Source organism: Macrosteles quadrilineatus, unplaced genomic scaffold, assembly GCF_028750875.1.
Source record: "Macrosteles quadrilineatus isolate MER2022 unplaced genomic scaffold, UCM_ALF_1.0 Scaffold_8__2_contigs__length_117827958, whole genome shotgun sequence".
NCBI lineage: Eukaryota > Metazoa > Arthropoda > Insecta > Hemiptera > Cicadellidae > Macrosteles > Macrosteles quadrilineatus.
In genome coordinates this window covers 7,012,119-7,027,792 of record NW_026542601.1, presented here as the reverse complement: position 1 = coordinate 7,027,792, position 15,674 = coordinate 7,012,119, and the positions used below count along the sequence as shown (strand labels likewise).

At 35.6% G+C, this 15,674-nt stretch overlaps 1 protein-coding gene across 1 annotated transcript; it reads left to right on the top strand.

Annotated features, from left to right (window-relative positions):
• Positions 1-9,737: 9,737 nt before the first annotated feature.
• Positions 9,738-15,588, top strand: LOC129000796 (Krueppel homolog 1-like). The gene is made up of 2 exons (XM_054427803.1): positions 9,738-9,837; positions 12,802-15,588. The coding sequence occupies exons 1-2, from the start codon at positions 9,768-9,770 to the stop codon at positions 14,514-14,516; spliced, it is 1,785 nt and encodes a 594-aa protein (XP_054283778.1). The 5' UTR covers positions 9,738-9,767; the 3' UTR covers positions 14,517-15,588.
• The last annotated feature ends 86 nt before the right edge of the window (positions 15,589-15,674 follow it).

Here is a 15,674-nt window from a genome sequence, read left to right as displayed (position 1 = left end):
ACGATGCGGTGGATGCACAACGGGTGGAACTCATGGAACCATGTTGAGGGTTTTAATGTGGGGTTCTCTCGAGCAAGAATTTTAAACACCCAGAGAAAAAAAACAATCTACAGTAGTGAGAGCTAGATTGCCATGAAAAGTTGGCGTATTTGCCACAGAACTACTTGATAGTAAGCCGATTATTACTATCGCGTATCTTCTTGTGGATGGTTTACAATTACAAAACAATCATCCTGACTGAACGCCTATACAGTATTTTATATTTATCCTAGGTAGGTGAACCTCCAGCTTCGGGTAGGCCCTGGATCTCTGTGTTACGTCATTATCACGTTGTCGTTGTCGTTGTTGCCGTTGTTGTTGTTGTTGTTGTTGTTGTTGTTGTTGTTGTTGTTGTTGTTGTTATTCTCGGTGCTGGGATTTGCACCGAATAAGATCCACGACGGAGTCCCAGAGGAACTCCGTCATCAGGGACTCCACAGCAGTGACAACTCTCCGAGACTTCGTCGACGGCCTTCGAGCGAGACTTGAAGAGACGGCGGATGTTTCTCCGTGGGAACACATCAGGGACCTGGTCGCTGAGGATGTCCCCCAGCTTCGCCCCCGGATCGACGACTAACTCCCAGAACGACGTTGACGTCTACAGGTAGCTGAGCTACCAGGGCTTGGACCCACAGCTGACGAGAAGTATATGCTCCTAGCGAGCAGGAGCTTCCCAAGACGTGGCGCTAGTCGCCACAGCCATATACACCTGGACCTGGCCACGCCGCGCTCTAGCAAGCCGAAACCGAACCAATTCTAACATAGTGATATGCTAAAGGGGGTCCAATTTCAGTTTCCTATTTTTTAAGAAAGAGCACAATCTATTTTGCATTTGCTTATATAAGCTGTATTTGGTAAACTAAATCTTGACGATTTTTATTACAATTTTAATTATACCAGTCAAATGACCATTTTGGACCTCCTCCACAGTTGATTTTCTAGAGGTAGATTTTAAATGATTGTTGACAAGTTTTAACTAGTCTTTGTCGAATGTTTGCTTTTAGTTGATACAACAATGTCTCGCGTGTATGCTTTGGATTGTCTGTTAATAAATGTATCCGGAGATATTAAAAGTTGAAGTTGCTTCGTCAAAGTAGAAGATTCCCTCCAAAAAATCACCATCAACATCCTGCTATTTCTGATACCCACCCTCCGCTGACCATTATCTATGAGGTTCAGTTTTTAGGTCCAACTGATCTTTTTCAAAGTGCAAGTGCAGATTATTTTACAGAACGTTATCCATACGCTAAAAGGATGCGTGCGAAAGGCCTGAAGTCTGAGAATGACGAGAAATTGTTAATTGTTGCTCTTCGTCCACACCATCACTCGTAACAGCAATATTCTCGGCTTTTCGTATTCCACAATGACAAAAAACCCTCAATCTATATCTAATGATTCCAGTTTCATAAAATTTCATATTACTATGTTGCAAACCGCTCGCTCAGTAGGACGATTAAATTGACTATGATCTTCGTTCTACTTTCGGTATAGTCTGGAAGTCTTTTTGTTTATGTAGAACAAATAAGCAATTTTAACTCATTGAGCTGTGTTTAAATTATCAATTTTGAAAGTGTTGTGATAATCTTACCTTTGAAGTACTACAAACCAAACACCTGCAACAATGAACAGCTGTGAGTTGTCAGTGTTGCCAAAATAGAAGACTGGATTGACTGGAATTGGATTACCCCTATGTGCCAGCCACTACATTGTTTGGATCAAAACAAGTATAGATAAGATAAGAGCTCAACGATTCATCAACTAACTAGTCTTTCTTCTCCATTGAATGACAGTCTTACACTTAAACATATTTTTCCATGAATGAGTACGAAATTGTTCGCATAGGTTGTCATAGACTAACCAACACCATATGTTTATCTATGGTTGTGTACAAATACTACCTCGTTGGGCCAATGGTTATTGGTTGGGTTTGTCTTTTTGAATTCAAAAATGTGTTTTTACGAACAGTTTCCTTTTTTATTTGAGGTAGGTATCTGAGAAACATCATAAACAAAACTCAGCAAAACGTCTACATAAGTAAGTAGATCAGAAATTACTTGATAATTATATTAAGCTGATCGTTAAACGATCAATATACAAAGTGGGGTAATGAGAACCATTCAAGTTATTTTAGCTCCCAGAACCAGATGATAAATATTGCAACAATGAGTTAACAGCTGTGCTCATAAACAAAATTGAACGATACTATTTTAGTAAACATGGCGTTTTGGAATCTTAAGCACCGTGCTTTTGCTGTGGAAACTTTTTTAAAAGAATAATGATTCGTTTTTAAACACAGAGATTGTTTAGGAACCATTTCAATATTGATCAAAACGGGGCTCTTCCGAGTCGGTTAACGATAGGGAACTGGGTATCACTATTTATAAGAATTGAACTATTTATATAGAAGAACGACGTCAACCCGAAAAAAGGTTGGTGGAAGCCATAAAACTGTTCGGACACCAGACAATGTGGAGAGTACGAGCCGCAGTCACTCAAAGTCCAAAGGTCCATCAGGAAACAATCCTTGGTACTTTAAATTTCTAGCAGATCTCCTGTAAGGATCTTGCATCAAGATCTCCATTTCCACCGCTACAAGATACAAGATGTCTGCTCGAACTCAGGCAGAAAATCCCCGAAGAGGTTCACGCGACTCAAAAAATGCTTGAAAGCGTAGTCAACTGTTTTTTACTCAAAGAATGTCAACATTTTCAAGGATGTCACTTGAAGGAAGTTGTTTTGAAGTTTAAATAATAGTGTATCCAGGACAAAATGGTGTGAGCTTTTTTATGTGTTTTTATATATATATTATATATATAATGTAAGAATTAGGTTTTGTGTTATTTATCAGTAGTTCTCATTGCCCCACCTTGTATCCCAGTGTCCACGTTGTGGTTGGTCTATAGTAATTGTGTTTGTTCAGTGGTCCAACCTAATAGTAATCAAAGTAGTCCAGGTTAGAGCATCTATTACGATGTTACGTTATATAATCTAGGTTACAGAGTGGCTGGAATAGAAGATGCTCTTGTAAGGAGAAAGCTGTCCTTGAGGATGTCCAATTGTCTCAGCAACCATCTGTATCGGTGATGCAACAGAGCAACCCGAACAACCGGGCCTTCTGGTAACCGACCACCACACAATGGGACAAAAACAAGCCGATGAAAAAGGTAAATTATCGAGAAATGGGTCGTGAATAATAGTTGACCCGGTTACGTGTTACATTTGTTACTTCGATCACAGTATCCTCTTAATCAACGTATAGTTGTGAAAAAGGTCAGAAAACCCCCTTTTGGTCATATTGCAGCGAAACGGTTGTTTTCCGTACTAATAAAGAAACAGAATATGAGTTGCAGCAACCAAGCAGTTATGGAGCTATTCATAGTAGTAACTTTAGAAGCCAATTTGTAAAAGTTAGTAAAAAGCTTTTTTATTGGAGTTCGTTAATTATTTGAAGAATTAATTTAGTGAAAGATTAGTTGAATTAACGGACACTTTTGTGCACCGACAAGACGTAATAAATTCAGCTATGGTATTAAAAATAAAAACTTGGATGGTTCCAATATAGAACAGGTACTGGTATGTTAAATGTAAACAATACAAAAATTCACAATAGTTTCTATTTTCATTTTAAAATTAATGTTTTTTTGTGTTTTTGTGTTTCGGTCGCGTCTACAAATCTGTGGACAATGCCTAATTCTGATTAAACTTTTATCTTTAATTTCAAAACAGCTAAATCTTGCACAAAATAAGCTACAGTACTGTACTTCTTACTACCATTGACTATAGTATGCTACAATTATCGACAAAGTATATATGTTTTTATTTGTTTAATTGTTGGGAAATTATATAATTAATAACTCTCTGATAATAACAAGGAAATATAAAATGCAATGAAGCCCAAGTCCTAGAGCTATAACTTAACATTGCATATGTATAGAGATCGAGGTTTTCTTTTCTGTAAGTAATATAGTAACATAAAAAATTAAATTGTAGCATACAATTGAGGAACCCCTTAAGGCATATTTTAACTTTTAATCCAAAATAATCATTCAATATCGAATGCTAGTGATAAAAGCAACGTTGTGGCTAGTTATATGATGTACGCAATATACTAAATTCAGAGCTAGGGGGTTTTGTCATTTATTTAAGATATAAAAAATTGTATATTAATTTAAATCTATAGGGTACCCATAGTATTTTATTTTGAGAATTTTCTCTGTAAACAATCATTTCTATGAGTAAAGAGTTTTTATCCTAGAAAATAGTACAGATATCTGAAAATTTTTATGGGAGTGTTTGGCTAAAATAACTACTTAAAAATTAGTTAACTAAAACATTTTGTACAGGGTTATTCAATAAAATTGATATAGTGACTCATATTTGTTTACTTTACAGAAAACCGTCGTAATGACGTCAAGTTTTCCCGCCTCTAACAGAAGAAAAGTCTGTTGACTGTGACGCATTAGTATAACTGTATCCAGTTGTTATCTATATTATTTTCATTGAGTTTTTGACAATAATGGACCTTCTGGTTGCTACAAAACTATCCGACTCATCACGTATTCAATACATATAGACAAGTAGGCTATATATATTTCTTCACTAAGGACACTTTTGTTGGAAGAGTTTTCACTACACTAGAGTTTGCAACAAAAGTTTGTTTAAAACGTTTGTTGTCAATAACTGTTGTCAGTAATTTTTTCTGACATGTTGTAAACTCCGGTGTTATAATGACAGTGCTGTGAGCCGATATTTAACACTTTAAAAAACTTCTTGCTTTCTTTAAAATGTTGCAAATTTTGCTTAGAACGCATCCTGTAAATTGTGGAGTGTAAATGTTTGAAACATTTGTTTACATTTGTCAACAAGTCTTAACATTTTTGTTGCGAAATTCTGTGTAGAGATGCTCTAAAAATTGAGGTTTGATTGGAAAACAACATTCCTGCCACGAATACAGTCTGAAACAACAAAAAGCTGTCGTAAAAACTCAAAACTACCGTCCTTTATTGTTCCCAACTTTTGTTTGGAACACAAGTTGTAAGTTCTGGTGTAAACGTGGTTTATGCTCATACAAACGTTTCCTTAAGCGAATTTCCCAAAAAAGGTGATTAGCTACCGTAGGTCTCATGGTATGATAGAGGCCCGGGGCCGATTTACTTTTTCATTTTGATAAATATATTTTATTATATGGAAATTCTCTAAAAGCAATTTCATATTCAAAAGTTTGTTTACATTTTCCAATTTGAAATTGAGAAAACCCTGCTATTTTATCTGTTTATTTACTCAAACTAAATCACATCGGGGTTGTTTGGTTGAAAAAATTAAATAACTAACCAACGATGTTGTACACAAGAACTTTTGCCAGCAGAAATGACAGTAAAAACCTGAAAAAAATATTTTGAAATTAAGCCTGTTGAATTTTTATGCGATGTAATTGTGCAATATCCTTAATCATGTAGTGTCCGTGAAGTCAAACCATTATTTTATCCGCGCAATAAGTAATTACCGAATAAAACGTTAAAACACCTACAGAAACACAACACAACCACTATCTCGTAGCTGCGGCGGCGGCGGGCTGTGTGGAGCGAGAGAGACAGAGACAGCCGATAGCGCGGTGGTGGGGGAGGTTATTTGTGTCCCCACTCCACGCGCCACCAGTCCCACCGTGCGGTAGGTCAGGGTCATGACGTCACAACCGTACACCAGCGACAAGCTCCTCCACGTGGAGCCTCTCCGGACTATCAGCGGGTCGTTGGACTTTGGTAAGGGAGCACTCGTGTCAACAGAATTTTGGCAGCGTCGGGCGTCTCCGGAGCTCATCGGCTACCCTCGGCCTTCCGAAGTAAACACTTGGGCGATACAATACGTCTTCTGCTACCGTCAAGGGTTGTTGCGTGCTTTAGGCTCTGGTGGATGATAATTATTTAATTGCCGATACGTTGCGGAAACGTGAAAAATCGCGCGGAAGTAGTCAGTGCGTTGCGGAGCTTTTTGTGAAATTTTGTCCTAGGTCAAGATATGACGCCCAGTGAATAAGGTAAGGAAATTTAATTTACTATTGCAGTGTTATTATAATAACTGACCTATCCCACTTTGGTAAACTAATAATAGGAATTTAGTATAGTAGTTTTATAAAAAAATTAGTGACTAATATCGATGTAATTTTCCGTTGTTCAGGTAGGAAAAAGATGCATTTTATAAGCAATTCTGTCATAGAAAGACAATAGTGACAATTTTATTATTGCAGGAAGTAAAGTTAAATTGAGGTAGTTCCAACCTTATACTTCCACCGTTTTACCTCTACTTGACTTAAAAGTTACTTTTAAAATTAGCGATAGCTGTTATAAATACGGAAAATCTAAAATTATCTCGTTGTACCGGAAAATCAATTTCATTTTATTGTTTAATAGCCTGTAATAAACGGTCAACAACATTTCCATATCTTATTATTTGCTAACTTTATAGTGAAACTGGCCGATTCTACCCTCTTTTAAATTTTCCTAATCTAATAATAAAAATACATTTGAATACAAAATATCTGTTATTCATTCAAAATTGAATAGCGAATCATTTTCCTCAGCAGATTTTGGCTTGTTTCATGATTATGATTTAAATACACACGATCGATTTATTTTGCTCACATACACACACCGCTTGCACGTAGCTTAGGGGGTGGTTTTATGGAGGGGGGTAAAGAGGAGGGGTGGTCTTTCATTACGAAATTCGGAGGGAGAGGGTCTTCGCCCTTTGTACAGCCAAGCCCTAGCAACCTGCATCTTTAAAATATCCCCTAAAACATCTAAACATTGCAGTTTTACCTTCAAATTACACATAATTAAACCATCAATAGTTCAGTAACCCATTTTTTTTAAAGTTAATGTTTTATTCATAAAAAATATTCATCACCTTTTTATCCACCATAGTTAAAAGTTTACTTAATTTTTTATAATTTAGCCTACTTTTGCTTTTGGCAAAAATAACGTTGCGTTCTTATCAGGACTGCAATGCAATATGAATTTTTTTCAAAAATCTATGTACATTAATCTTTTACCGTTTCTTAAAAGCCAATGAAATAAAATCTTAACGGTTCTTGTAAAAGTGCAGAAAGTAGTCAAAGCGGATCTGCTACGTGGACGATGTGCGATTTCTCCCTACCCTTCACAGCCGATAGTTTCAATTGGCAAAGTACTGTAAACTTATTAGTACAACATAAATTTTCACCAACACGTACTTAAAAGGGCTTATCTTGATTTAGTATGTGTGGATATAAATGCATCTCAAAAGCCGAATCATCCGACAGAGCATGCGTTAACGCCGTAGGTAGGGTCAGGAACAACATGGCGGTACGACGCCATTGTTGTAGCTCCGTATTTCGCGGATTTCTCCGAATTGCGTGGCAATGTTATGACCATTGACGAATAATTTGACACTGAACGATTAAATATACTTCTTTAATACATTTAAGTACATATTTATGTATATTTCCGACTTAAAAATTTAAAGGTTCAACCGGGAAAGCCGGTGTTGAAACTTCGTTGATAATTCTTACTAAAATGTAAGAAATCGATTATGGAAAATTATTTAGGTCGTTGAATGTTAAATTACATCCTTGTTTAAAATTTGGGTTTTATCATAAAAATCTTTAGTTGTCTACATGTACATTTTTATACAATTTGAAAAAAGAAAATGGGGGGGGGTGGGTTCAATGCACTTACTCCAGAGGTCATGTCCATGACACGTGTATATGCGTTTTTTTTAGTTCTTTTAATTTTTAATTTTTACTACTTAACGAAATTTGCAATGTAAAAAGATTGGTCGTTTTTACAACCAACCATTTTAATTTCTCGTGTTACGACTATGTAGTGTCAAATTGAAAGTGTATTATTTAGGTCATTTAGTATGTCATCGTGTTTTAGTAATTTTTCCAACAGAAGAAGTTGTCACTAAAATGTCCATAGACCTAGGTCCGGGACAACGGTACGTTTTTCGTTTTCGTGGTTCCAAATAATGAAAACATCGTTTGTTCAGTTGATTTATATAGTGTGTAACAATGTAAATAATAATATGTACTCGACTAACGTCCTTTGAAATTATAAATTCCACAACTTCTTGAAACTATAATGTAACTTCATGTTTGAGGTGTTGCCTTCCGGATTACTATAATAAGGTAATTAACCTCTAGAATAATATAATGTAACTTCTACAAATTGCAATCGTAATAACGATATTTATCAAAGATAAAATCCACATGTTTCATTTTGTAAGTTAGGTTGTACATGTAATACACACACGGTTTTAGTTATCTTCTTTTACATGCTAAACGTTTTAAAATTATTGATTTTAAATTTAATTCCCAATACTGTATAAACGATAAAATAATCGCAACAAAGAAGTAGCACAAGTAGTCAAAGATGAACTAATTACATCTTGACCAATTACAATAATCTTGACTAAATTATCTTATTTTGTATAAAAATTGAAAAAAGACGAATTTCATATTCCCAATATAAATGATAAAATAATAGCCATGAAGAAATAGCTAATTTGAAAGATAAACTAATTGCAAATTCAACTTCATTTTCAAACCAAGGGCAGATTTTTTGAATTCCCAATATAAACGATGAAATAAAAATAATCGCAACAAAGAAATCGCGAAGGCAGTGGCCCTGGCGCGGCGGGACAAGTTAGGTTATGGTGGTCAGTGCCACAGCCACACGCGCCGCGCCACACTGGGCGCGTTGTTGTCGAGGTCGGTGATCTAGAAGGCTGCGACGCGTGGAGGCAGCAGTCGCTGGTGTCTGCTAGTGACGTCACTGCTGGAAACCAACAACAGCGCCTCCATGAGCGCATGCGTTCCCTGCCTTGCACTCGCTTGTTTCGTAACTGCAAGCGATTTTTTGCTGGTTTTTCTTTTACAAATATTTGTGTCGGATGTGTTGTTAGGTGTTTTAAGCATTTTAAAGGTTTATGACTAGTAAAATTAACTAAATGTGTGCTAGTTTTCGAGTGCATCGATACTTTGTTGCGGATGTCGTGATAGAGAGGTATAATAAAAATTTGTTTACATACAAATATATTTGATAATAAATTGTGTGTATAAACAAAAATATACATTACAAATATAAAATGTATACGTTACTTTTTCAAATCTATGCAAACAAAAACTTTAAAACTCAAACATCGTGATGAATAACTAACTTCAGCTTAACTTTTCTTTATCAACTCAAGAACCGTTTTATTTGTAAAGCGAGTTCCCAATGTAGTTTTTCATTTTATAAATAATGTAATTTAACACCATTTTACTGAACTAATCTTTGAACTCGTGGACAGTGAAATATAAAATTTAGAATATTTTCAAAAAACTTATTCTAAAACGTTCAAAAAACTTGACACCTCCCCTTTCCTAATTTGTAGACTCCGCTATCGCAAAGTCAAAGTTATCCTTTGAACCCTAGTATCCCTAACTGGCTAACTACACCCATGCATCCCCAACTACCTAACTACCCCTTGCATCCCCAACTACCCCTGCAACTGCAACTTCCGCCTAGGCCCTACCTCAGCCACGTGCCGACGCTGCCGGAGCATCGCTCTGTGACGTCACGACGCCTCCCCCCTCCCTCCCCTTTCCCTCCCCTCTCTCACTGGAGTCTCCACGTGCATGGGAGAGTCATGGACCTAAAGCTACCATTCAGTGCCTCAGTGAACCCCGTCACCCTACCACCTCCCGTACCATGGCGGAAATTTGGGATAGGACCCATAAGGAGTGGATTAAAAATCTTAGGGTTTTTTACAAACAAAATGGTAAATATTTTTACGATTTTTATTTTTTCTGACTTAATTTATTTTTACGTTTACACGAGTTTTGTAAATTATTTTGAATTTTGTTTTACTATAGTTTTGGTTTTTAAAACATCACAAATTTGGTTAAATTATGCAGTATAAACAACCAGTACCTCACGCACTTAAATATCCAGTTGTGGTCGTAATACATTTTAATAAATAGGTTAGTATGAAATAATAAGATCCAAGTACATTTAAACACACCATATGTCTCTAATTCGTTTCATAAAGTTCTCATCACCTAACGCTTTACTTCATTGTAAAGAAACAAGTGGTTGTTTTAGTACAATTTTGTTATTTTTTTATTTAAGATACCGACTACAGACGTAAAATTGTTGTCTTATAAATCGTTTATTAGTTTATTAATATCTGAAGCGTGAAATATTTCTTTGATAAACTATTTCCCCGTTTACTGTTTGTCGAGTCCGTTAGTCAGTTGTTTGATACAAAACACCGCTTTTTATTGTATTGCAAAAAATAATAAAATTGTCGAAACTAAGGCTCCTTGCTTATTAAACATGAGTGGCAAATGTGTCAATAATTGAGTCCTAATAGTTTTAAATAAATTAACATAGCGAAGTTTAGTTTTTTGAATTAATTGCAATACTTGCGCAGCTATTTTGTGTTAATACAAAGTTTTTTTACGCTCTTTTGTGTTTACAATAAACTATTTAACTCCTTATTTGACTGGCAACTGTAAACAAGCCTCTAAATTTTATATTTTTATTTAGTGTGTTTTATCCGCCAATGACATTTATTAACGTTTTGTAAAGGGGGATGAATACGTTTTAAATTAATGTATCAAAATTATCTCGTTGAAATGAATTATTTTCAATTATTTATGCGACTACACTACTGCTTTTATTTCTAAAGGAATTTTATAAGCTGCACTAAAAATTACACTAAAAATTATTATTTACTTTCTGTTAAAAATTACTGTATCGCTACAACCAGAACAACCACAGGCAAACGATCGTAATGATGCATTATCTTTGTAGTACTACTGTATCTGGTTTACAACACTTGCCGTCGCTTCGTAGGGAATTCATGTTGTTATTTGTAGCGGACTAACAGGCGTTGAATTTTTGCATATTTCGTAATCCGTTTTGGACATAAATTTTATAGCTATTAATAAAATATGGATAGTTAATGTTAGAGTAATTTAGGGTAATTTTTAATGCGAAATTAAACATATTTATTTTGTTTGCTGTAGTACAAAACCCACAAGATAGAACTTTTTCGTAGCGAAAATGCACCAGATGTTCAACTTACTTACTATATTTAATCCTCAATAATATTTTGTTTCGTTTAGAATATACAAAAACTTTATTTTTGAGTAACTTGTGTTATAGAGTAAATATTAATAGATATTGGTGAAAGAAGTGTATTTTTTGTTTGGCTGATCAACCAATCTTTTCAACAACAATCTTTTAACCAATCTTTTATTTTTATTTTGGTGGTGTTGATAGTTCGTCAGACAGTAAAATATTTATGGTTCAGTATCAATTTTTGTCTGTAATAGACTTACAGAAACTTTTTAATTGTTGGTAAAATGTCGAGAGTAACAAAATGAAGCGGTTTGAACAACGGTTCCTTGGCGTTTTTATTCCACGTATGGAATAGTAGAAAAGTCGTTTTAAACAATATTGCCTATTTGATTAATTATAGGAACCATACATATAACATAAATATAATTCATGTAATTATACAATCCCAAACAATGTCAAAACAATTTTAATGCAGTAGCCTGTTTTATTTATAAAATACATTGTTTAAATTTTGATAAATAAATAAATTATATTATATTATTTATGTACTTCATGAATATTAATAGTGATTTATTATCTTAACTATTTGTGTATCAATTGAATTGTTGTACGTATTGTAAAATGAATATTATTGTCAAATAAATCAATGATTAGGGTAATATAATAGCCGCAAAACTTGAATTTGTATTTAATAATCTAAAAAAAAAAAAACTACAAGCTTTTTTAAAATGAAATATTTGAAGTTACTTTTAAAGAATTCAATTTATAAAATGTGAATACTTTGTCACAGGCTACATTATTAATCTTGCAAATAACAACAATGAAAATTTATATGATAGTTAGCAGTTAAACAAACTGGTTCCTGTTATTAATTTAGTTTATTTTTTGTTTTCATGACTAAATATATAGTAATAAGTATGTTTTTCCTCTCTCCTCCTAGATCAAATTAATATGTAGGTGTTAGTTAACTTCAATAAGCAATTACAAACAATTCTCAAGTGGGAGGGGGTGGGGAGTAGGTTCACAGAGCAAAGAATAATAATTATTATTCTTTGCTCTGGGAGGTTGAGCTCTCATGGTTTACATCCATTGTTTTAAAATGTTAAAGTTTTTTTACATTATATTGATTTAGTTGTATTCAGAATTGTATATATATATATATTATATATTTACATAATATTGTTTATAACATTAGGTACGGTACTAATATTTACATAGGGTTTAAACTAATACCAAGCAATGATTTATCATTTAATGCTTTATAAGCAAAAGTGACAAAATTTGTATCTTTCCAAAAGGGAGGTAATGGAACTCCGTTCCGCCGTGTTACCCCTCAAGTCGAGCCCTGCTGGTTATGGGATACATATATATATATATATTTTTTTAAGGATAAGTGACTATTTTGTCCTTAGTTTTATTTAACTTATATTAGTGACCATTTTAAACTAGCTCAAAGGCATTAGGGATTTTGAGAAAATATACTGGTAAGTCCCTTGAATCAAGTCTTCTTGCTTGAATTTTTAATTTATCTTTCAATGTCAAACATTGTCTCGAAAATTTCCTTGATTAGTCTTTTAGGCTCCTTCTTTTATTCCTTGATTTAGGGCATGACTTTTTTATCGTTGAACCAAAAACTAATTAATGTTTTCTTTTTCAGATAACATCTGGAATCGTGTGAGTGAGATGGTCGGACTTGGACTGTTCAACCCAGACATGTCTCCGATAACTGAAGATGGCCGATTGAGAGAGTCTTTGCCAGTTGGTGCTGACTGTACGCTGAGTCCATTGCTGCCAACCTCACAAGCTGCCCCAGCTGCCCAGCCATCCTCGGAACAGCAGCTATCAGTCAAACGTGTCGTCTGCAGTCCAGACCTTCCTGTGTTCTCTATCACTCCCACAACCGAGGAACAAGCAGTGGACTCGTCTACATCAGTTCCAGAGAAAGTGTTTCAGTGCTCGTTTTGTAACAAGACTTTCAACCAGAAAAACACTTTTCAGAACCATTTACGCTCCCACGGTAAAGAGGGAGAAGATCCCTATCAGTGTAACTTCTGCGGTAAGAGTTTCGCTGTGCCGGCTCGACTGACTCGTCACTACCGGACCCATACAGGCGAAAAACCTTACCAGTGTGAATATTGTAAAAAGTCCTTCTCCGTAAAGGAGAACCTCAGTGTTCACAGAAGAATACACACCAAGGAAAGGCCGTACAAGTGTGATATTTGTGAGCGAGCTTTTGAACACAGCGGGAAACTGCATCGCCACATGCGGATCCACACGGGCGAACGTCCACATAAGTGCGGAATCTGCTCGAAGACATTCATTCAGAGCGGACAACTCGTCATACACATGAGAACACATACTGGAGAAAAACCCTACGTCTGCAAGTCGTGCGGGAAAGGCTTTACTTGCTCCAAACAACTCAAAGTGCACAACAGGACTCACACCGGAGAAAAACCGTACGCTTGTGAAATTTGCGGAAAAAGTTTTGGTTACAATCATGTGCTCAAGCTGCATCTAGTTGCTCATTACGGGGAGAAAGTCTACAAGTGCACTATCTGCAACGAGACTTTCACCTCCAAAAAGTCCATGGAAAGCCATATCAAGAGCCATTCAGAATCGTCAGTCGATGTTAGAGGAGAAGATGACGTTATGTCTCCTGGAATGGCGGAATCTTCATGCGCCTCGTCCACCAGTGATAAAGAAAACAATAAGGAGGTTGAAGTAAATTCTACCAAAATTCACGTCATGACTCCCAGAAGTGGGGAGCCATCTTCGAGCCAGCCGCATCCCAACATGCGAGAGTTGGTGCAATATTTATATCCTCGCTCCTCTCAACAACCGCAGGGACTCAACCCGGCCCTCCTGGCGGCTGCGGCTGCCGAGTACGAAGGTAGACAAGTCTCTAACTGGAGTGAAGACCGTCCAAACAACTCCGGAATGATTCATGTCATCGAGTCGTCATCGTTGCCAGTCACGGAACCACCAGTTTACCTCATTCCTGACACGCTAGCCTCCATCCATCGAAGACAGCAGTACAGTTTCAATCTCCCTCCTCCTCCGGAGTATCTAGAGAACCAAGTCGTGATAGACCTTCAGGACGACAAGATGCGAGAAGAAGAAATCAGAGTTATGGGTGATCTTTCTCACCGGGAATCCAACGAACCTCTGACTCCTCCCAGCAGCAATCCTGTCAGTCCCTCCCCCTCATCCTCCCCGGACCCTCTGGACCTCGCGATCCTCCCTAGGGACGAACTAACTCTCCCACCGCGTAAACGTAAGATAAACTTCAAGCCTGTGGATAATACTGAACCGGCGGCCAAGGAAGTCGCAGTTCGACACAGCTCTGTAATCCATTTCGCCCGAGCGTCCTAATCAGACTGATTCTCTGTGATAGACAATTCGACTGTTAAGTCAGTCAAGTTAACACTGAGACTGTGCAATATAGACTAAGTTATCATAAGACTGTACGTATCATTTATTGTATTTGTTTAAGTTGTATTAAATGCCAACAACTTCACTACCTCTTAGCTAATAGCTGTACTTAGTATGTGTTGTGTCCTGCAAGTCTTCTGCGATCTAAATTCAGTTATTTAAATATTTTAAGCCATACTTGTCCTAGTCATTATTGTTTCTATAACTTAACAATAGCTAGCCTTTAAAATATTTGCTCTTAATACTGTACATCAAATTTTTGCACTAAATGTTTCTGATATTTTTTTGTTGGAGTTTTCACAGGCATTTTTATTTTATTTCAAACCTTTTGATGGATTTTTTCAGTTTTTGTTTAAGTGGGTAATATTTATTTTATCATTTTTAATTTACTTTGTGCATAATAATCAGCTTGTCCCCTTTTTGCATTTAAGACAACAATAGTGTTACATCATGTAATGTAATATGTACAGTTACATAAATTTTTGAACTTGCCTGTAACTATAAACCAATAGTTACCTTACGCTCAGGGAGAAACTGTTTCTGTTTTACATTTAAGGTTTTTGAAGGCTTGCATGAAACTAGAGATAGAGAAGGCACCAGAAAAGTACATAATAGGATTTTATACGATGTATATAGAGTTTGTCTATGGTATAAGAGTTAATGATTCACATCACTAAACAGAAATTAAGCCTTGTAAATTAGCTTGAAATTGACTTTTGTATATAAATTAATGGAATTTTTAAATTTCTATATCTAGTGCTATTTCAAAATGTATAAACGAGTAATAATTCATACGTGGTTATAGTATTTTAATTTTGTTTTTGATCTCTGATTGATGTATGGCTGAGTGGATGTTGTTTAATGGTTGGTTTAAATTACTTTATTCTAGTTGTATTTCTCAGAAGACTTTTATTTATACATTGTTTTGCACTGTTGATTCCTCATCATGCTGTAGACTGTCTACCTCTATTGTATCTTTTTAACAAGAATAACATTGTTGTAATCACTTGAACTTGTGTTGTTTTTACCTCATGTTGAAAATTATCAAAGTTAAAAATTTCATGAATAAAAAAGCTAAAAATCTTATGTGTGGAAGAA